The sequence below is a fragment of the Pleuronectes platessa genome, chromosome 7 (genome assembly GCF_947347685.1).
Source record: "Pleuronectes platessa chromosome 7, fPlePla1.1, whole genome shotgun sequence".
NCBI classification, from domain to species: Eukaryota; Metazoa; Chordata; class Actinopteri; order Pleuronectiformes; family Pleuronectidae; genus Pleuronectes; species Pleuronectes platessa.
In genome coordinates this window covers 8,925,632-8,948,156 of record NC_070632.1, presented here as the reverse complement: position 1 = coordinate 8,948,156, position 22,525 = coordinate 8,925,632, and the positions used below count along the sequence as shown (strand labels likewise).

Below are 22,525 nucleotides of genomic sequence, written 5' to 3'. Positions count from 1 at the left end.
TACATAATAATTATTTCAAAGAAGCCAATTAGGATAATTTGCTGAGCGGAGTGTCCAGGTCAGCCTCCACTGGCAGATGTGTATCTTTGCTGTAAGCGTGGGCAGAACAGCTGTTAACATACAGTATGTATCTGCACCAGTCAGGCAGAGCTTATCCCAGATATTCATAAGCAGAGTCCGGTATTTGTTTCTTTTGGAGATAAAGGAAGAAGCTGCGATCACAGACTTTCATTTGTCTCTGTCTTAGATTTGTTTTTACTACATGGAAAGAATCTAAAAATGAGGACAGGTGCTGTTTTCTAAGGTGAGATAAGGACAACAAGGTACAGGAACTGAATTATTACCCAATCTGATTACGTTACTCGCATGATAGTGACCTCGTAAAGGGCCTTTTCTCTATCTTTCTGCTTTTGCCAGTTTTTACACAGACCACTTCTCAGTGACTGGAGCGAGGACATTTTGTTCTGTGGTTGCTGTGGAATCAGATTCTCGTGACTCTGCCTTTAGGAGGGAGACATACAGGGAGGGTACATGGGGGCCATACAGGCAACTGGCACAGTCCCACTGTCTTCTACAGTGTGGCTACTGTTCTGAAGACACACACATGCACCTTCGACAGGGCTAGTTACCCTGGTGACGTTTGGTAGGCTCCATAAAAAGTGATGAGAGGAGAAACAGTGCCTTTAAAAAAAACACAGGAGTGCACATGTAATGTTTAGGCCTCAGTGACGGAGAAAGCACCTTCAGGAAATTTCTTCAAATTTGGTACAAATGTTCACTTGGACTCAAGGATGATCTGATTAGAACTGGAGTAAAAAGGTAATAAGTAGAAGGTCAAAGTCGCTGTGTCCACATAGAACTTTTCTTGCTTAATGAATTTCTCACTAATGTTCAATTAGACTAACGGATCAACTGATTACAAAATGATTTTGAATTTGAACGTGATGTCTCAAGTCTGCCTTTGGGAAATTCATTCACATTGTGACCAGTTGTCCCTTTGACTGATTAGATGTCAGTGGTCAAAGGTCACAGTGACCTTCTGATTCTTGGGGGAGATAAAAAAAAGTATTTTGACTGAAACTGCACCGAGAGGCAAACAACCGCAGTTTGTCGTGATTCGTTAAACACTTTTTTTATCAACACTCCTTTTCATATTATTACTGCTTTTAAGCTGAAAATTGCTTTTCTTTTTTAAGATATTAGCTGGGCATTCGGTTTTGTTAGCTATACACAGGTTATTATAACACATTTGAGTCTGTAATCAATCATCTGACATCACTTCAGGGCCTCGACCAGACTGATCCTGTTCTTCATCCCAACTCATCTCTTCCTTATTGAATTTAAACGTGGTGTTGCCTGGTCAGCTGTGCTCAACCCTGGAACGCTGTGTTGTGTGAGTCAGATCGAGTCAGATGCAGAAAATGATACGATTCCTTAACAATAACAGAACCCAGTAGCAGACTGACTGGGAAATGGTTAAAAACGCTGAGGGCTAATGATGAGTACCACTTAATTGTGTTGCCCCTTCATATTGCTGCTTTACCCCAGATCCTAGCCTTGATGAAATGTTTGTGTTGAAACAGCCTCCTTGTGTCATTACTATTCTGTATCTTACAGGCATAGTATTTAGTCATGAAGTATGTGGTTCTCGCTCTGGGAGCTACATCATTTATTCTGTTTCTTACTTGTCGTTTTTTGCACTACTTTATGTCAAGATGCTGAAATCATGTCCCTTTTCTAAACCCTTTATTGTGCTCCGCCACATTGTGCTACCGGCCTGACAGCGGCTGTTAAGCAGAGCAGTTGAACAATGGCCTTCCAAATATCAGCCTGGCGCGAAAAATACACGCAGCAAAACATGCTCTGACATTTCCTCGGCTTCCCTGTCACAGTCTGACATTTACTCCCCCGACTGCCGCCCGCCATTCTCTGCCCGCCAATCTCGTTAAATGTAACAGCTGGATAACGGAGCCGCCAGACCTGAAGTGATCAGATATATTTCCCCGCCGAGGTTTTTTGATGAACTGCACGTAGGTTCTTGGAGATAGCGCGGCGGCTCGGGCCAAGGTGTGCAGGTCGGACTCACGGACGCCCAGTGAGCTGCAGGGGGATGGAGGCAGTTGCTATGGCGACAGAAGTGGGCAAGCGAGCACTTCTGTTGTGCTGGTATTTGGATGTCCTTCAGATGTGTTGGTCCAAAGAGCATAATGGGCCTGAACGAGTCTGCACCACACCCGTTCTCTATCCAGCTCCGTCATAGATGGGTTCTATCATCTACTGCATGAATGAACTGGTCCAAGACTTCTGAAAATGAAATCAAATGGATTTTTTAAACGGATACTTTGTCTTCTGAAGTAAGCTTGTGTTTGGCAGTATCAAAACAAAGGATCAACCATCAATCATTTGCTCACTTCACAGGGAAAAATCCTAATGGTTTTATCCAATTATAAACCATTTCAGGTAGGAATCTGTGAAAGTGAATTAGTATGAAGCGTAAAGTTTCTGTTATCTATAGCTTTGTAACTGTATTGATGTGAATACCATACGCCTGTCACATGCTCAGGGGATGTACAGTAACTCCAGTGGGGGAGGGGCTCGCAAACATCTTGCCCTTGTGATCAGCTTGTGACCAGAGGCTGATGTCGAATATATGACTTGTTATGATCTGAAAGTTTTCACTTGTAAGCAACAGAGGGTCAAACATTGGTGATGACGTTCATCTGGAACTATGAACAGTGACATATTTGTCTTTCCTTAAGTTCCCTGACTTTGTTGCTTTACAGGGAACTTTCTACAACCAGTCCATCCCCGTCTCTTTCCCTGGTCGCCCTCACACTCTCAGACACACACATTTCCCTGTGTGAATAGGCTTAGTGAATGATCACCAGTGTTGGGGAGTGGCTTGCTCTCATCCACATTATCTCACGCTCAAGTTTGTTCAACCATTGTTGACAGGATTTCCTCTTGTCTGTCTCCATTTTCCCCTTACTGCCGGCACCTCTCTATTCAGTCGTCTTTTATCTGAGTCGTTCACTTTAAATACAAAAGCTGCAGCAAAGTTGCCACCTTGGACTTCCCCTTCCTCCTTCTGTCTGAGCTCAACGTACAATGTGCCACATTTAGCACTTTAGGTAATTTCTTTGAAAAGCCTCTTTTACTCAGCATCCGGAAAAAAAATCACAATGTGTGAAACAGATACTGAGACAAAGTTACACAAACTTGTTAAAAAAGGGAAATTACGGGTTGTCATAGCTTTTTTGTTTGTGTTTATTCACATGCTCCATGGAAGTTCTATTATTTCCTCATTGAGCTGTGAAGTAGTTTTGGTGTGTGTCATGTGCTTGGAAGTCAAAATGTGGAAAAAACATAAACGCTCTAAACAAAATGTCTTGGTATTGTGTGTAGAGCTTTTACGGCACTTCTCCAACATTTGCATGTTGGCAAGTTGACATTAGAAGCTATTATTAAGAGCCAATTTTAAAAGTATTTAAAAAGTGATAACTTCAGCATCTCTTGTCACCAACTTTTTGTAGACTTTCCTAGTTGTTGTTCTGACGTGAGCTGGCATTTACCTAAATTTACCCCGTTGTGCAGATAGAATCAGGAAACTGCAGCTTTTGAACAATTGGAACAACTGGTACCAGAGTCCAGTGCAAACCTTAATACACCTAAAGCAGTTAGACAATAGACAGAGGGGAAAAAAAGTGTGGCATCTGCAATCATTTCACCTGTGAGATTAGAGGCTTATCAAGAGCGTCCTGACTGAAAGTACGACCCAGATGGGGGATGACACACGACATTCCAGTTGGCTCTACAGTAGTCTGTGACACTCGCTGTCCAAACACGCCTGCTGCGCTGTCCCGGCACCCAAACACAAGCGAGACCCTTGCTTTGTTGTTGTTGCACAAAGCCCGGCCTTTTGAAGCAGTCCAGTCATGCTCCCATGACGCTGGCATAGCTCATTCAGTCCGAGACACTGCTGCGCTGAGGCCGAGCTCGTCCATCGACCAAAGATACACAATAAGGGCACACTCCCAACAACCTCCCTCACCTCCAGCACGGGCTGCAACATAGACAGACCTTCGATCGCCCCCGTCGGTAGCTTCACTGAAGAGGAAGTAGCAAAAGGCCAAAAAGCAACTGTCTGATAAACGTCCTCCTTTAGGTGCCTCAGATCAAAATGTGTGGAAACTTCATGATACTTTCTCACCAGCTGACATTTTACAGAAATATTCTGGACCACAAACTTCACAAAGTAACGTCATTAAAACACAACAGGGCAAATTTGGATGGATTTCATCTGACTTGCTCTGTACGTACATGGTCATCTCCTGCTCACATTCCAGTCAGTGCGCTGGATGGGGGGAAAAAGGCACGTTGCCTCAGAGGAATGCTGAGGAGGTGCCACTACTCGGCTGTTTCCACAACGATCCGCGGCCACAAGGACGTCTGACGAGAGCGCACGTGGGTGTCCTCGCCGAGCAGCCATCACGGAAAGTTTGGTTCGGTGGATGGATGTGTGCTGGCCGCTGACTCAGCAGTCGGTCAGATGTTTAATTTAGGCTCATGCCTCAGACACAGATGATTCATTTTGTGTGCTGCTGTGACGTCACACATTAAAGATGGTAAAGATAATAACCCTGGAGCCATCTGTGGTCATGCTGCTATGCTCATAAATCCGCTTTGTCCCACTTCTTTCAAAGCCACTTCAGACTGTTGATAAAGAGATATGATCCATTCAGGTCAAATTCGTGTTCACACAAGCTCTTGAAAATGGACGGTGGGCTGAATGAGTTTATTTTATTTGTTTAGACTAGCAGTGATGGAGAGAGTTGTGCATTCCGTCGCTCTGAAGTGTTGACCGACTCGATCGTTTCTCAGCCTACAATGGGACACGTGTCCTTGTTCGACTGTTTGAAAAGAGATTTATCAATCACTGCCAATGTCCCACACCGACTCAAGTGTTCAACAAAAGGAGCCGATCGCCTTTGCTGCTTGTGACAATGTTGTTTCTCCAGAGGGAGAAATGAGGACAGACATTGTTCAGAGAGGGAAACAAACTCAGGCTGGATAATAATTAATCTCCTGTGTGTCTGTCTCTTATGCTCAGTTGCTCATTATCTGCTGGGGGTTTCAATGTTTTACCTTTACCGCAGAATATAAATACATTTTTATTTTGTCATTATTTATGGAAAACACAGTCATTTTAAACACACTCTTCAAGGGCAACTATTTATCTTGCACATTTCGTACCCAGAGCGAAAGTTCATTGTGGTTTGCACACACATAAAAAAAGAAGTAAACTAAACCCTGGTTTTCCTGTGTGGTGTAAACACGCTTGTTTACTTGCAACAGTGACTATGGCAACAGGTGAAACAGGAAGTCACTTGTACGTGTGTGTTTGTGTGTGGGGGGGGGAGGGTGTGAATCATTTTCATCACGATCTTGTCTTTTGAAATAGCAGGTGTGAGACAATTTGTTCAAAGAGATACACTTTAGAATCTGTGCTACATAATATGCTGCTCTATAAACTCTCCAGTTGAATCCAGCGTTTACCTACAGACCATCAGTCTGTCAGTTTTTCAAATTCACTAGTAAAACTTGACTTAGCTCTCTGATCTGCCCAAACCAGAAGTCGAGAGGGAAGTCCAGGGGGTGGTCCCATTGGCCCATTGGGACATCTCCACTGTTCTCATTGTCTTAAGCATTGTTTGAGTTACACATATTCATTGCCTTGTCTATTCACAAATCAGAAGTAGCTGTGTGTTAGGACTCATTTAAGGCTCTAATGTCAGCTTTTGTGCTCAGGTGTATTGTGCCATTTTTAGCATGGCTCTATTGGGGATGGCAGCCTCCATCTGTTTGTTTTTTCACTAGCTGATTCCACATGGCATGAAGGTCCATGACATCTGTTGCAGATATCGTGCTGCCTTTGGAAATCCCCTGCTTTTCCCTCTTGTGTCTCTACAAGATGGACATTTGGGGCTTTGTGTGAAATCTCTCCACACGCTTCTGGATTGATCGCCATGTTATGTGGTACATCCGTGATCCCCGTTGGATGAATTGAAATAACCCGAAGCCTGTCACCTCAAACCCCTTCAAGTCAGAAACCCCCTTGTTTAAAAGCTTAACTGGGGCTCCACTTCAAATAGAGGAACATAAATCAAAGAATAGACAAAGGTCGATGTGCACCAGCCACTGCTTCACCATTGGCTCATCATTTCAACTTAAAAAAAAATCCAGCACTTCAATATATCTTTCTAATAATTCCAGGTGTCTGTCTGTCTGAGTGTGGCTCGTATATGTCTAGAAGAGCTCCTCACGGCTGATGGAACTGGTCAACCTAAGTGATGGTATCGATTATGACAACATACTTTTATTCTTTTACCTTTTTGTTATATTATCACTCTTTTCTCGGCCTCATTCTGAGCTGCCTGCTGCTGTAACAACTGAATATCTACCGTGTCTGGATCAATAAAGTTTTTTTATCTTATCTTATCTTTAACAGCGCGTTTATGACAATGGGCTTCAACTGATTCTCCAGTTCGGGGGGGTTTCCCAAGCTTTGCATAAACAGGTGAGCAGCTTTTTGAGCAGCAGCGATGGAGAAGAGTCCGTTGGTCTTTTTTTTTACCGTGGGCAATTTACTGCAGGTAATTCAAAAATATCTAAAAACAACGCAACGCAACCAGCAGCCAATTCCTAACAGACGTGTTTTAAACAGGTGCTGCACTAGTGAAATATTCCCATTATCCTCAGCTGTGTTCTGGCAAGCAGTAAACATTAGCTTCGTACTGCTAAAGTAACAGAATACTAAATAAAGATTGTTAATATGGCAAACAATAAAATTGCTTAATATATATTATATTACACGTTAGCATTTGTCATTATGAGTAGAACTATGTAGTTGATGTTAGCATTTAGTCACTACACATTTACAGTCTCCTTGTCTTGTAACTTCCTGTTTTTCACTGCTGCAGAGTGAAAGAAGTTTCCAGTTGAAAGACATAACTTATAATTTTTGCAGTTTAATAACATTGCACACAGCCACAGGTTTAAATTGCTATGAATATCGTTTACTATTATTAGAGAATCTGCACATGAAGAGAATGTATTTCCTCTCTCTCCCTGTGGCTCCAGCCTGAATCCAACAGGTCCCAGCTCATCCTGCTATAATGGAGTGACTTGTTTGAAACAGTTTTAAACACCGTGAGCCTTTGATGGTCACAATAACGGCCTGAGAGTGGAGGGCGGGCCAGGTCATGTCAGTTTATTTGAGTGCTGCTCCCATGACTACAGAGTTACTGGCCACGCTGAGCCATGACACATTCTCTATGGTCGTTTGGTGAGGAAGTCTCACAATTTCAGACCAGCACTCATGCTTTCTGTTCATAGTTGATAATCGAGATATTGCACATCACATGCATACAACACAGGAGACGCTGTTGCCGGGGAGATTCCCTGAATCAGGGACGACTCAATCCTTCAACTGGTGAAGTGGAATGTGAAACCTGAGGGCTGGAAGTGGGAAGTGATCTGTGATGCTGAGATAAAGTAGAAGGAGTAAATTTTTCTTGACCATTATTTTTGCCATTCGCGGGTCTTGGGATCAGAATTTAAAGTGAGGGAATCCTCCTGCTGTAAGATGAGATAAGGAGAGCAGAGAAATGTGCGCAACAGGAGATTCCTGTCTCTGTCTTATGTATCTGTGAAAGCTTGAAGATGAGGTGTATTTATTTGAAATGGATGTGGCCCCTTTCAATTGGTGGCACCGGATCACGCTGAGCAAGAGAGGAAGAGCGAGGGAAAACCAGATGAATCATGAAAATGGATTGTGCAGAGAAAAAAAAGGGCCTCTCAGAAACTGTTGCTGTCAGTAGCATGAAAATTGGAGGAGGTAAGGCTAGGCATAAAAAAAGAGAAAGAATAGAGAGATCCCCTTCCTCTTATCGCACCTACCTCTCTTGCCCCCCTCCTCCTCTTCCTGCCCTGACGGGAAGGGAGGGTGCAGGGCAAGAGAGGGTAAAGCAAAAAAAGAGAGAGAGAGAGAGAGAGGCTGTAGGAGGTGGGGCGGGACGGGAGGTGGGGCAAATGTGGGAGAGGCAGAAGGGTGTGTGCTCACATGTGTGTGTGTGTGCGTGTGTGTGCCACCAGCCTCTGCGTCTCTCGGGCACCGAACAGAAAAGTTGGGGTAAAGTCTGACTCAGCTCCAAGAGCGACCAGACACTCTCAGCTACTCCCTCCACAGTACCAGTCCTCCTCTCTCTCTCTCTCCCTATTTTTTTTTACTGCTCTCTCACTCATTCACAGCCTCTCTCTTTCACACACACACACACACGTGCTCTCTCACACACACACACAAACACACACACACACACACACACACCACTCCTGGCAGAGGGAAGACAGGACCACAGGAGAACTGTTACACACCTTTACAACCAGTCCCCCAGTCATCGCCAGACGCTTTGCCCAGGATGTGGATGCTTCTCTTGGGGGTCACCTTTGGATTACTGGCCTTGTCCAGGTCAGAGCAACTTACAGGTGAGCGGATTGTGCCTTCGCCCAGTGGATGGCTCTTTGTTTGTGGATTCAAAATATTTTCCCCCCATCTTACTCTGCCTTAATTGTGACTGTCTGACTGTCTGGTAAACCTCCTTTGTTACAACCAGACAGTATTGATTACTTTTTTAATATTATTTTCCATATTTTTCCTACAATCTTGAGCTTATAAATTGAGAATATGTGTTCATGTGAGGTAGAAGACAGGGAAAGAAAGAGAGGCTGGTGCTGCTCGTGTAAGAATGGACAAGTGGATGCCGGCAAAAGAGAGCGCGTGCTACACCAGCACAGACAGGCTCACGTCTGGCAGCCTCAGACTCCTGTTAGACACAAAGGAGACAGGCGCTCTTGCTCATGCTCTGTCTCACACACATTCACACGCCGGGAAGTATTTAGCAGGGATTTGGATGATCAGTCTATGGCTCTCTGAAGCCGTTCCTTGTTTTTTAGTTAGAGGCAGAAATAAGAGATCTTTTCCTCTTTTCTGTCCACCCCCCCTCCTTACAGTGCTGCTACAGCTGGAGTCTGTGCCGCCACGCTTAACGTGCTATTCTCCGACACAAAGGATGTTCAGCAGTCGCAGTCGCTGTAGCTTTTCTCCCCTCAGAGTCTCCCTCTTCTCTCTTTGTCTCAAATGTGCTCTCTCTCTCTCTGTGTGTGTTGCGGCTTTGACGGGATTTATTGCTCGGAGCGATTTATATCTCTGGAGGAGAAGTTGGTGCTGAATCAAACAGGTCTAAGGTTTGTTTTCGGCTTGATCCCTTGAGGCGGTGGTGGTGGGGTTGCTCACAAAAACCTTTGGTACAATCAGCATCAAGTTTTACTCTGACCAATATTTTCCCTGTATTCAAAGTGAAATGAGAGACTGTAGACGGAGTGCATGTGGAAGGATGGAGGGAGGTGCATCCCCTCCCTTTGTTATTGGCTTGCGTGCATGTATCTCTGTGTTTGAGTGTTGAAAGCAATTGGTGTCTGGTTTTGAATCAAAGTGGCCTGAGGTGGTTTTACTGGTCGTCCTGGTCTAGACGCCTTCTTTGAACCTGAAACTCGTAGCTGCGTCTACAGCAGTAAGAGCAGGACTTGTGGACTTGTGGCCAGACTTCCGTGCAAACCAAGATGGGATTTATAGAGGTTTTTTTAGAAACGCTGTCTGGATGCACACCAATAAGCATCTATGAGCCTGAATGGCTTGGTCACTGGTTTCTCTTGACTGAACCTGCTCTAAAGGCAGTCAAATCGGCCAGTTCCAGTTGCTAATAGAATTAATCTTATCTATTTAATTGCATAGCTATATGACCTCTGCCAGGGGTGTAATAAAAATCCAATTTGGAATCACTTCAATTCATTAGTGCCATTCAATAATTTAGTTGACGATGAGACTGAAAAGAGTTATGATCAATCTGAGACCTTCCAAATTTAATAATTTCCTGTCTGTAATACTCAACTGAAAAAAAAGATAAAGATATTCAGAGCTTTCAACTCATCTAATACTTTCTGTTACTTTGGCTGATGGTTGCTCTCGTATCTTTTGAGTTTCCTCCATCAAGTGCAGATATGGTAATTAACAGACTGACCACAACCGAAGAGGATCAGTCTCTTTCACCCACACACAAACTCAAAAGCATACACTCGGGCCAACCTGATCACTGAACTTCCTGCAAACGCTGTATTTGCCTCCTTGGCTTTAACCAGCCGTCCTGCATGTTGCCCGTGTCATGTTTCAAGGTGACTGGCGAACAGGGGCCCCGTGGACTTGGACCGGGCCCTGACAAAGAGGGCCTGTGCCTGTGGAGCCTCTGGGTACCATCTCCTGCCACCTGAGACTCTCAGACACGTGTTTGCTTCCTCTACCACGGCACCATTCTTTGCAAACCAGCCACCCTGAAGCTAAATGGCCCTGCACCAATATCTCATGTAACGTCTTCTCCTCGCTTTCCCTTCTTCTCAATGAGCCCCCGACGCTGATTGAGCTGCTCTTAAATGGTTAGGGGTTCTCAAATTTCGGGTTTTGTGTGCAGATAAACCTATTAATTACTTGTTAACACCATTTTAAGAGTTCCATGCTCTCCACACATACCAACCACCCCCCCCCCCCCCCTCCCATTACCCCCGTCTGCCTTCCCTTCTCTTATACACTAAAGTCTTTGTGTCCCTGGGAAAACTGCTCAGTAAGAGCTCTGTAATGTACAAACATCTTCTAGCATGAGGTTGGGATTCCCAGTATCACCAGAAAAACAGAGCATTGCATTGAATCTGTAATTGACATTGAATGTTCGCGCTGGGCCAAAAATCAACGAGGTGTCTGATTCATAGATTTGCCAAGAAGACAAAACTTGATCAATAAAAACAACCACAGCTACATTAAAATAATAGTTTAATTAATCTGATCATTTAAAATCAATCAAACAGACAATGAGATCGGAGACTTTTTGGTGATACAGGCGAATGCTGGTGTTATGTGCTGTAAACAAAAACAAATGATTTCCGCAGCGGGATTTTAACGTTATGTCTGCAGGTGCCACCCCTCGCCTGAATGTGCCAGACAATTTCCTGTTGTTGTGAATGTGTCTGACTCGAACCATCTCCTGATGTGAAAGATTAACTCTTGAAAATGTCTAGAACCAATGTTATGGACAGGGTTAGGGTTAGGGTTGACACATGTCAAGTGGAGGTAGATGATTAGCTTAGCTGTTAGCATGAAGACTAGAAGCAGCGAGATGCTAACTTGGTCATGACCAAAGTGTTTAAATCAAACAATGTTGCCTTCAATGTGCCAGTAAGCACATTTTTTAACTACGGAGCAAGCTAAAGATTGGTTTCTTCATGCTATCAGCTAGAACAATGAGTAAGAGTATTTTCTTAAACCACATGCGACAAAAAAGAAAGGGAAAAAAAGCTGTTTAAACCATACTTAAAGACTAAAGAGACAGATATTTATTTGATAAAAACTTTGATCTGGTAAAATGTACTTCAGGTTGCCAGTTAATAGCTCCAACGAAAGCAGTGAGAAAGAAGTGTTGTTAAGTGTGTTATTTCCACCCAAGTCTCTATTATGACTGTTGAACAGAACGAAGGAGGTCGGCCTTCTTATCACAGATCGTCTATTTAGATTCACTGGATTTAATTCAGAAGAGAAATGTAAGGCCAGTCCTTCTGAAACAAATCAATCTTAAACAAATGATAAGAACATCTTCCCTTTATAGTTAGAGGAACACTCAAGGTGGTTTTCAACAGTGATGGGTGGAGGTGTGGGAAAAATGAAGGTCAGACAGGAAAACTAAGTGCATGTGTTTGTGTGACGCTGTGAAGACATGGGTTTAGGGTTAAGGTTACGGAAAGTTTTGGCGCTAGCCATTTATTGTGTACTTGTACTTATAAATTTGTGAGGAACATTTTTTTGCCTAGATTTTTTAACCTTACTCAGTGAGGACATTTTTGGAAAGTGAGGACAATTTGGCCGGTCCTCACTTTTTCAAACCCCTGCTAAGACTTGGTTTTAAGGTAAAGGTTATAATTAGGTTGAGGTTAGGGTTAGGCATTAGGTTGTGACGGTTACGGTTAGTGTAAGGGGCTAGGAAATGCATTATGTCGATTAGTGTCCTCCCTTAGACAGACATACAAGAATGTGTGTGTGTGTGTTTGTGTGTGTGTGTGTACTCGCCCTCTTTAGGACCAGCATAATCACTGACCTTGTGAGGACCAGTATTCCTCATAGGGACCAAAGCCTGGTCGTAACGAGGAAAAACATTATATCTGAGGTCCTGGTTAAGGTCAGGGTAAACACGTCCAAACCTAGGTTATAATTAGGTTGAGGTTAGGGTTAGGCATTAGGTTGTGACGGTTACGGTTAGTGTAAGGGGCTAGGAAATGCATTATGTCGATTAGTGTCCTCCCTTAGACAGACATACAAGAATGTGTGTGTGTGTGTTTGTGTGTGTGTGTGTACTCGCCCTCTTTAGGACCAGCATAATCACTGACCTTGTGAGGACCAGTATTCCTCATAGGGACCAAAGCCTGGTCGTAACGAGGAAAAACATTATATCTGAGGTCCTGGTTAAGGTCAGGGTTAAGATGTGAATTGTTAAAGTTAAGCATGAAATGGTCATGGTTAAAGTTACGGTCAAGGTTTTGGTTAGGCTCTCCACAATGAGTGGAAGTCAGTGCAAAGTCCCATTAAAGATGACAAACTTGGGGCCAAGTTTTACATGAGCCAGTTTGGTGGTTTTAACCTTGACATCAAGATATTGACCTGACATAGTCTGTTGCTCTTGTCCACGCAGGGTCACAGCTCAGCAAAAGCTGTAACTCAAGGAATCATCTGACGAAATTCAAGTGTGTTTGTGCGCATCTGTGATGTGCCTGTGTGTTTTCGTGCCAGCCTGCAGGGGGTTATTTGTACTTTATTGCTGGCATTGAAAAGACAAACACAGAGTAATGAGAGAAAACAGGAGGAGAGGAGATAGATGCAGGGAGGACTGTGAAAGTGAGAGTCAGACTTGTCTATTACTTCTTGAGCAGCTGGAGACTTTGGCACAGAGACTGTGTTACAGCTTCCTTTCTCTCTGGTTCTGTCCACCCAGACTCTGCAGTCTCCTTGGTTTCAACTCCATTAGGTGACAATGGAGGCTTTGGGAGAATCTGTGCCTTGGCATAGCCGGCCTCTGGACTGTATAAAGACACCCATGACTGTTCCCTCTGCATACTAATGATCAGGCCTCAGATTCATGTCAGCCCCCCTTCTCTCAGCTCACTGATAGCTGCGCTGTCTTAGATCTCTCTGGGTAGGTTTGCAAGGCTGAGACTGTTTTTCACCACTTTACTTTCAGGGACACTGAGCCATGTGGCAGCATGTGTAGAGGTCCTTTCAGATTTGTGTGTATGTGTCTGTGTGTGTGTGTGTGTGTGTGTGTGTGTGTGTGTGTGTGTGTGTGTGTGTGTGTGTGTGTGTGTGTGTGTGTGTGTGTGTGTGTGAGTGAGTGAGAGAGAAGGAGCTAGCGAGAGCGAGAGAGACAGAGAGAGATAACAAAGAACTGAAACTGCTTTGCAAAACAAGTGTTGGCACTCCTGTTGCCCAGCTGCCACTAACAGTTGAGACTTCTACTTCCTGCTGTTGAAAGTGCTCTGTTTACTCATCGCAGCCAGTGAAAAAATCTGGGGATTTTAGTTTTTTAATCATACCGATTCATATCTAGTCTTTTACGAGCCAGCTTTCTGCACACCAATGAGATAAACACGTCCAAATCATCGGATGATCTCAAAATGTTATTTTCTTCAAGCCAAAATGCAAACGTTTTTTTTCTTTATCTCAATATTTTTTTGCATTCTGCAATACAAGAGTCAAGGTCAGAATGTCAGAACCTGTCTCTGTGGTTTCTAAACAGAGTGAAAAATGTCTATTATGACTGTATATGTCCAAAATATTTGCTGGAACGTGATTCAAAACAAGTACAACCTACTGGAAAAGGTTGTTGAGCAGTTAGATTATTGTTAAGCAACAGGTTTTATAGTTCCCAAAAGTATTTTATACTCCAGCTAAAAGAAAAAAATTGTAGAGTTTGATGCACTGTTATTACATAGTGCTAACAGAAATAGCATAAGATGTAGTGTGTCATCTTCCTGTACGAGTCTGATGTGGCTGAGACATCTTTAGCAACTCGTGCACCCGTCAGCATGGTAACGCTTTCAAACAAGCAGCAAACAGCTAAAGCCCATGGGGACTTCTTCCTCAGTGTATGTGCAGATGCCACTAAATCTTCATCTTCATTCAGTGTTTGTGGAGGTAAAGTGGAAATGAAAGTGGATATGAAACCAGTGTTGCTTTTATTTTGTCCCACTGCACAAACCACGTCATGAACAGATTTTCACAGCGTACATGTTGATAATGAATTTTAAGTCGTTTGCTATATCACCCGATGATCGTCATGGCAGTCATCAGATTTCAGTTCTATATTTCAACTAATGATAATATACTTTCAGAATAGCTGCACAGAAATTCTTACACTACATTGAACACTTTTTTTCTGTGTGGGAAGGGGAACCATGTAAAGAGCACATACATCACTATGGAGACAAAGTCACGGGGTAAATAGTAAGAGCTCTGTCTCTGTTTATTTAGCAAGATCTTCCCAGGTTCTTTCTCTGGTCTTCTTCACATTGCAAATGATTATCTGCTGATATCAAGAAACTCCCAAAGTAAATCATTTCTTCACACCTTCACTTTGGCTTAAGTGTGTGACTATTTGAATAAAGTGATCTGCATGTGCACACGCACTAATTTGGCTTGTTGGGCCTAGTTTGCATTTTTCATTTCAACTCATAAAAGTTTCTCCTTTACTATGGCAAATGAAGCCAAGAAGAATGAAACTACACACACTGTGTTCTAGTCTCCAGATTTGATTTATTTCAGTGATCTATAACTTTTCAAATATGTTTTGTACAATAAGCATGTTTTCTTGGTTTACTGGCAAATTACGTCAAATTCATAGGCTCTTAGGAGATATTTAGGAGATATTGTCAATGTCCTTTTATAAATATAGCATATTTAAAACAACTTGGTTGACCAAAGTGCTTTGCAAATTGAAAGGTACAACAAAAAACAGCAATGCGCAATATATCAAAAATACTAATGATAAAATCTCCACTGAAAGAAGCTAGACCTGACAATGGAGGAAATCTGCTTGTCAAATGTCAAAACACTGTCAGAAGTGTCTTTTCACAGAGGAGTGAATATTTGGGGCTAGGGGACCAGGGGTGCCCACATCCAGCAGTTCAAGGTTTCCAAACACATTGACCTCAGTCTTGTTTTCATTTAGTTTTAGAAGGTTTAAGTTCATCTATGATTTAATGTCATTTAGGCAGTCAAACAGGATCTGGATTGAACATTTGAACACCATCCGCAAAGCAGTGGAGAGAGATGTCATATTTCTCAAACATCTACACCGGGCCAGCATATATAAGGAGAATAAGATGGGGCCTAGACCAGAACCTTGAGGCACACCACATGTATGATCGACGGTGTCAAAAGCAGCCATCAGGTCTAAGAGCAACAGGATTTCCTGTTTCAACAGTTAAAATCAGCAAATCTGAGGGCAGGAGATGTCTTGTTTTGGGGGAACGAGAGGCATTCCAGTGATAAGCGAATACATATTTCCACAGCCTTTCTTTCACACCTTCAAGCTTATAAGAATGTTGGGTGTTTCCATTTCACCATTAGGCTAAAAATGTTGTGCTGTATGCAGTTACAATTACTTGACAAATTTTACATTGCATGGATGTGAAACCATTCACATGCTCCATCACAACATACGACAGAAATCAACAGCAGAATGAAAGGTGTGGTAGTGAAACCAAGTGAAAAAACTGCATCTCCTCAAACAGGACAAAAAAAGCTCCAAGTGTCCTCCACACCCTGCATGAAATGTCACTGCGCAGTGAAGAGCTCGTCTTTCAGAAGCACTGAATGAATCCCAGCTGTCTCAAATTGATCCCACTGTGTATTACATTAATCACGACTATGTGAGAATTTATATTGTCTAAGCCACAGCATCTGCAGCCTTACAGTGGTTTGTAGTCAAAAGAACTCTGGGTCTTAACCTCTATTCTATTTCAGTATCTGCTGTTATAAATATGATTTTGATATGCTGAGGTATGAAGAAAATGAAATCATTTTAGATTTGACATGTATTTTAATAAGAAGTGTTGAGTGTAATACAGTTATCTTGTGCTCTTGAGTGAACTGAACAGTTTTGTATCTCTTCAAAAACATATTGTATTCCCTCTGAAGCCAAAACACTCAAATTATTGACATATCATCATTATTTATAATATAAAGTGTATTTTCCCCCCTTTACCTTCCCTGCAGTGAAATCTCGGAGCTGCAGCTATGCCGGAGTGTTCCTGGTTGAGGGAAAATCCCGTTACTCACTCACCTTCTCCTTGGCTGAAGAGGTGTGTGAGCAGCTCGAGACCACTTTGGCAAGTCAAGAGCAAGTCGAGGAGGCCTACGCTAAAAAAATGGAAACCTGCAGGTGAAACTACAAGTCTTTGTTTGAAAAAAACGTTCATTATTTTGCACAACAATTTTAATTAAACTGATTGTACAGATTGTACATTTATGATGAAGTGTTTACTGGGCCCCATAACGTTGATATCCCTGAAGATGTTTTATCACCTAAAAGTCTGAACCATGTTCTGAACAGAGATTCAAGTCTTTGTTACATTGCAAACATTACACGTATGTGTCCTTCAGTGACTTGTCCATTTGACTGGAAGTAGTTTTTTGTTTGAATGGAGAAAATGTATGAACCTGTCCACATTGTTAATATCCTTGCCACTCTCATTGTGGTATAACTACTAGCAAAATGAGATAATTGGACGCAAAGACTCAATAATGCATGAAAAAAGAGCTTGCAATAATGCAAGCTGCTTCTTTTTCTTCTTCTATAAGTTCAATGCTGTTCCAACATCCTGGAATTTGCCTGAAAGTCTGAACTATTTAAATCAAATCTTTTCACACTGTAACGATGGTTCAGTTAGATCTGGGGTCACATTTTGGCCCGTTGGTCCAGACAGTGGTCTGACGCACCTTTCACACCTGTTATTGAAACTCACAATTCCAACATCTGACGGTCACAAGGTCTGAAAGGTCACAATGAAATGCATCGTTTTTCTACTAACAATCAGAAAATCATAGCTAAATGTAACAATTGGACTTTAAGTGCACACGATCACTCCACACTACACATTTATAGATGCAAAACCAGAAAAGAGGAAGAGGGTTTTCCACATGCGTGAGGATACACACTGTTTGTCAGTAATCAAACGTGGCAGAAATCAAACCTACTTCCCATAAAGCAAAACGAGCATCTGTTCTTCGAAAGTGTTTGAATTAGCTCAGTTGTTCATGTGATGTAATGTGTTCTGACTTGGCTACTTGGAGACATCTTGCATCAAGAAACGTCTCTAAGTTTCTTCTAATAATCACATTACTGTGTCCATTCAGGAACGGCTGGATCAACAACGGGAGCATCGCAATCCTCAGACACTCGCACCGTGAAAACTGTGCAGGGAACTTGAGTGGCCTCATAGTTCATCAACCCACTGGAGCTGATGAAAAATATGATGCCTACTGCTATGATGACAAAGGTGACTAATAACTAAAGGAAACAGTCAGTTCCAATCATGTGAATCTACAATTTGCATCTCTCAGACATATTGCTGTTTGCTTCTCCATTTTGGTAACATCTACTTCCTGTTCACCATGTTCCAGTTGGGCCTGAGAAGAACTGTGAGAAACAATTCAGTGGACCTTTACTCTCAGATGAACCAGGTCAGTTTAATATGCCTTGGATACATTACGCTCATTCACCCTCAACTTAATTATACTCATATTTTGCCATATATCAAAGGTTTAAGCACAAATAATAACGGATAAACAAAGCTTTAAAATTAAATTCAAATTCCTATTTAAAGTTTTCATATTTGAATTAGCACAGAATTAATCGAATAAAACCTCAGTCTTGTAAGTTAATGATCTTCTCGCTATTGTCAACGCCAACATCCTCTCAGCTCCGAGCTACCCTACCTGATGTTGGGACATATCTTCAACGCATATCAGTCTGGCTCAGAAAGAAAACAACTAGATGTCAACCTATCAATTACTCAACCATTATTCATTCTATTTCCCCTTTTTTTGTGTTTAAATTGCAAAACCAAGGCGTTGTAGTAACATTTTGCATTGCCTCATTTGTCTGTGCTGACAAAGAAATGCAGCAAATGCAGAAACTGGATTGAATGCAGGAAATCACAAATAACCCCGTGTAGTAAAACAAATATTATCAATTGGGATCTCAGAGAATGAAACCACATCAACTGGTCAATTAACATTTTTGTTAAGAAGCATAATAAAACAAAAATTGTGTTTTTTAACGTTTGAAATTAAAAGAGAAGAGAGATTGTTAGTGTCTCAAGCAAGAAGTGAGTCATTTTGTATTGTCATTCATGATCATATGCAGTAACAAAATATGAAGTATGGCTCAGCGTCAAAATAATAAACTCAACTCCACTGATAAACTCTATGATGCATTTTAATATGTATTGTAATGTAAATGTTGGCACGATAGAACTACATGAGATGATGAAGTGAACATTAGTTCCATATGAAATAATAATCTGGATTTCAAACCACTGTAACATTATCTCTAGATTAATGCCAAGAGAAGTCTAATATGTATACACAAGCGATAATAACCAATGTTTGAATTTGCTCTTCTCCAATCAGCCGAGCCCTCACCACTGCCTCAGCGCCCAACAAGATCAGGCGAAGCAGACTCAGGGTCCACTCTCCAGTCACAACCCAAGGATTCGTCAGACATTGACACCACAGTAGCTCTCTGGGAAAAAGTTGAATTGACCACCGTAGTCGCCGCCCCTCCCACAGAAGTGAGTGCAGAGTATCCAAAGGCTATGACACCCGACCGGGCTGTGGATCACAACCCCAGTGGTGGGAGCGAGAACAGCACGGGGGGGTACATTATTCCTCTGGAGGACTTGGACCAGCCCACTGGATCTGGGATGACGCCAGGCCACTCTGAGGAGGAAGGAGCCTCTCCGACGGCCCCTGTTGGAGAAACAGAGAAACCACAAGCTCCCTCTGGAAATGAGGAGGAGACTGGGGGCACAGGCGAAGACGCCACCAGAGAGCGTAAGGAAGTCACATGCTAAAGTTAAACAGTGCACAACTAGACAGCACTCATGTGATTACAACTCAGCTCTTTACTTTATCTCTAACACAAAAACACCTCAGTGGTACTAACCGTATTCATGTTTTTGTGGAGAATGCTGATTTATCACTTTTAGGAATATGTTCTGCAAGTTTGCCGACAGTGGTCCAACTGCTCTACATCCACAAAGATGATGATTCAAAATGGTGGCTTTTCAGTTCATCTGTGCTCAAAATGCATTAACTTTTTCTGAGAACACCACATCCTCTCCTGTGCTGCAACAGGTTTCGAGGGGACTGAAGTAACTTTGAGAACACAGGACGCCCCCTTGTGTCAGTTTGAGCTTTGGAGTATATTTGCTACTAAACAGGCCTCAATGGTTTCATCACTTAGATTTTCTCAGTGAATTTAATAAACATTTCAAACATAAAACTGAGTGTTAAATACATCAAAGTGAATATAAATATAGCCATAATATTTGTGTAACTTTCAGTATTTGGTTAGAGGACATTCTTTGTGATACAGCCACATAAACTGTATATTTGTGTCATCCAGGTTTACGCTTTAAACATGCTTATATATTTATTATGTCATTGAATAATTTATATCTGAGAATCAATGTCCGCCTTTTTTTTAATCAACATGTAGCTCCACAACATTCAGATGGCAAAGGACAGGTGCGGAGTCCTGTTGATCCGAAATCTGACCCAAAGGAGAGCAGCGGTTCACTGGGTGAGAATATTTCCTATTTCTGTTCCTATTCTCCCATGGTAGTGATTTCTTTTTATTTCCAACTGACTCAGCTTTAATACTGTCGACTCGTGGCTTCTTATTTCTCCCTCCAGACTGGCTCGTAATCATTGGGGTGATTGTGGCAGTGGCTGCGATTCTGTTCGTATGTGCAGCTGTTGTCAAAAGAAACAGGTGGGACGTCTACTTTATATTTTCATTTCATTATTCTACACTACAATGTAATGTGTTTTAGGAGCAGTAGACATTAGCCAGAGTTTACACATATTCTGCTGCAGGCTAGACATATTTTTTTAATACCAAACAAATGTCTGCGTCCAGTTTGTGCAGCAAACGACAGACGCTGAATATCACGTCCAAGGATGGCGGCGAGGGGAACGGCGCCACGGCATTGGCGTCCAGCTCCCAGGAGCGAGAGCAGGAGATGGTGACCCTCATGAACAAGGAGAAGATCCAGGAGAACGGCAACACCGAGGAGTTCACCGTCATCACGCTAGAGGAGTCGCCGGATAAAGAGCAGCAGGCGTGAGGCGGGAGTCGTGGAGTTTGAAGGCGAGGAGAGAGAGCGCGAGGAGAAGGTGGAGAGAAAATATACGGACGTGGGTTGGGGGCTTCAAACACTGGAACCACTTCGGTGATCAGCAATGAACGGACGCTGAGTGAGGGTCTTTGTGTGTGTTGCTATAGAACGACTGTCTAACTTAAGTGTTTTGGGTCTGAAGCTGTTGCCTCTCAGAGGGGACCAGGTCTTCTCAAAACAACATGTGCAGCATTTAGTTTGTGCGGTGTTCCCAGATGGTGACCCTCATGTGGTGACCCTTAGATCAGGCCGAGTGGCGGTCAAAAGAGTTCCATGCGTCGGTGCGTAGCAGGGTGTGCGAGCGCGTTTCGTGTCTTGTTCATTGTGTTTTGCGAGAGTTGTGCGCTTGCGTGTCGATGACGGGGCTGGAGAGGCATGGGTTTAAAAGGGAGGGGGGTGGGTAGAGGAGGGGGTCATTTGTGACGAACATGTTAATTACAGAATATTCTCTTTGTAATAGAATTGGTGAATCCTAAACTGTATGCAGTCGATGATGAAAACTGTGTTATTTTATTTGAGATTCTGCAGATAGAAAAAAAAAATGTTTCATGTGTTTTGTTTCATTCGTTTGCTGATTGTTGTAACCTTGTGTATATTTCAGACGTTGCCTGTGGACTGAAGCTTGTTTTTATTCCATTTTCAAGAAAACCTGAGGAGTTCTACCTTAATACCTTAATTTATGCATCTTTAAGTCCCCTTTTCCTTGGTCTCTGTATATAAAGTACATGTTTGGAAATGCATTAGCATTAGATGTCCATGTTTTTTTTATTTTGGCAGGAAGGGGCTTTATATCCTCTTTAAGTAGAAAAATGTGTTCATTTTTAGATTTATTCAATCAGAAAAGCACCTGAGGTAAAATGAAATTTTGCAATATTGCTGTGGGTATTGCATGAATCGGCTCGAGCATTAAAGAAATGTGCAATTTGTGCAAGTTAATGTGGTACAAATTTACATCGAGTCCCTGATGTTATCCTGAGGATAAGCAGAATGATAATCATGATGTATATGAAAACACAGTGTGTACTTCGATTCAGGGGGGAAACGAGCAAAAGAAAGATTTGGATCTGTAGCAGATTGATCATTTTGTAAATGTGAGATTATTAACTTGAATGCTAAATATCATATATGATATTCAGCATGAACTAAATATTACACGAAGGGGGGAGCCCATGTGCTGCAAACACTTTACAATGTAAAAGACTTCTCACGAGATTCTATTGAAATATCTCTGATTGGAGATGGGGGGCTGGGGGGTGGGGGGATGGGGTGAATGAAGCCTGTGTTCTGGTCTCAACAAACCACTCACATGGAAAATGCTGCAGTTTTTGCTACTGACCTTCTCATTGGCTAAATATAACATACATTGTGTTATTGTGTAAGCAGTTTTATTCCCAGTGTGACAGCTTTTTTTTTTCTTCTGGTGTAAAAACTGAACTGTAAGCAGATTTTTGGTTTCTGACTTGTTTCGTTGTCGCTCCTGCTTTTTGCTCTTTTATGATTCACTCTGACGGAATGTAGCAGACGTAGTCATGTAGACAGGTTTCATGACCAATTAACAAAAGATGAAAAAAAAAAGCTTTGTGAAGTCATGAACGAAATAAACGTGTATAGAAAGAGATGGAATGTGGTTTTCACTCACTGATTGCTCACTGTGTGCGAAGACAAAGGCGAGCGGGTGAATGGCATGACAGGGGATGCAAATGGTGACATTGCCCCCCCACCCCCCTCCGCCCCATCATAAGAGGAAGTGAGGTTTCCATGGTGCCGGGGTCGTGATGAGAGAACATGCTAACGCAGAATACAAAGCGGGCCCTTTTGAAAGAGATAAACTGCATGAAGCACAGGGGAATGTTCATCAATAACAGCGTAATACTTAATTAGCATAAATTTATTTTCACATAACGTTGGAATA

General features: G+C 42.4%; 1 protein-coding gene across 1 annotated transcript; it reads left to right on the top strand.

The window, feature by feature from the left end:
- Positions 1–8,078: 8,078 nt before the first annotated feature.
- Positions 8,079–22,231, top strand: cd44b (CD44 molecule (Indian blood group) b). The gene is made up of 8 exons (XM_053426732.1): positions 8,079–8,544; positions 16,424–16,589; positions 17,564–17,706; positions 17,831–17,890; positions 18,842–19,264; positions 19,932–20,015; positions 20,129–20,207; positions 20,355–22,231. The coding sequence occupies exons 1-8, from the start codon at positions 8,478–8,480 to the stop codon at positions 20,560–20,562; spliced, it is 1,230 nt and encodes a 409-aa protein (XP_053282707.1). The 5' UTR covers positions 8,079–8,477; the 3' UTR covers positions 20,563–22,231.
- The last annotated feature ends 294 nt before the right edge of the window (positions 22,232–22,525 follow it).

Coding starts and splice junctions, on each gene's coding strand:
- cd44b (XM_053426732.1), top strand. CDS start 8,478: ATGTGGATGCTTCTCTTGGGGGTCACCTTTGGATTACTGGCCTTGTCC. Junction 8,545..16,423: donor CAGGTCAGAGCAACTTACAG/GTGAGCGGATTG, acceptor CCTTCCCTGCAG/TGAAATCTCGGAGCTGCAGC. Junction 19,265..19,931: donor CGAAGACGCCACCAGAGAGC/GTAAGGAAGTCA, acceptor ATCAACATGTAG/CTCCACAACATTCAGATGGC.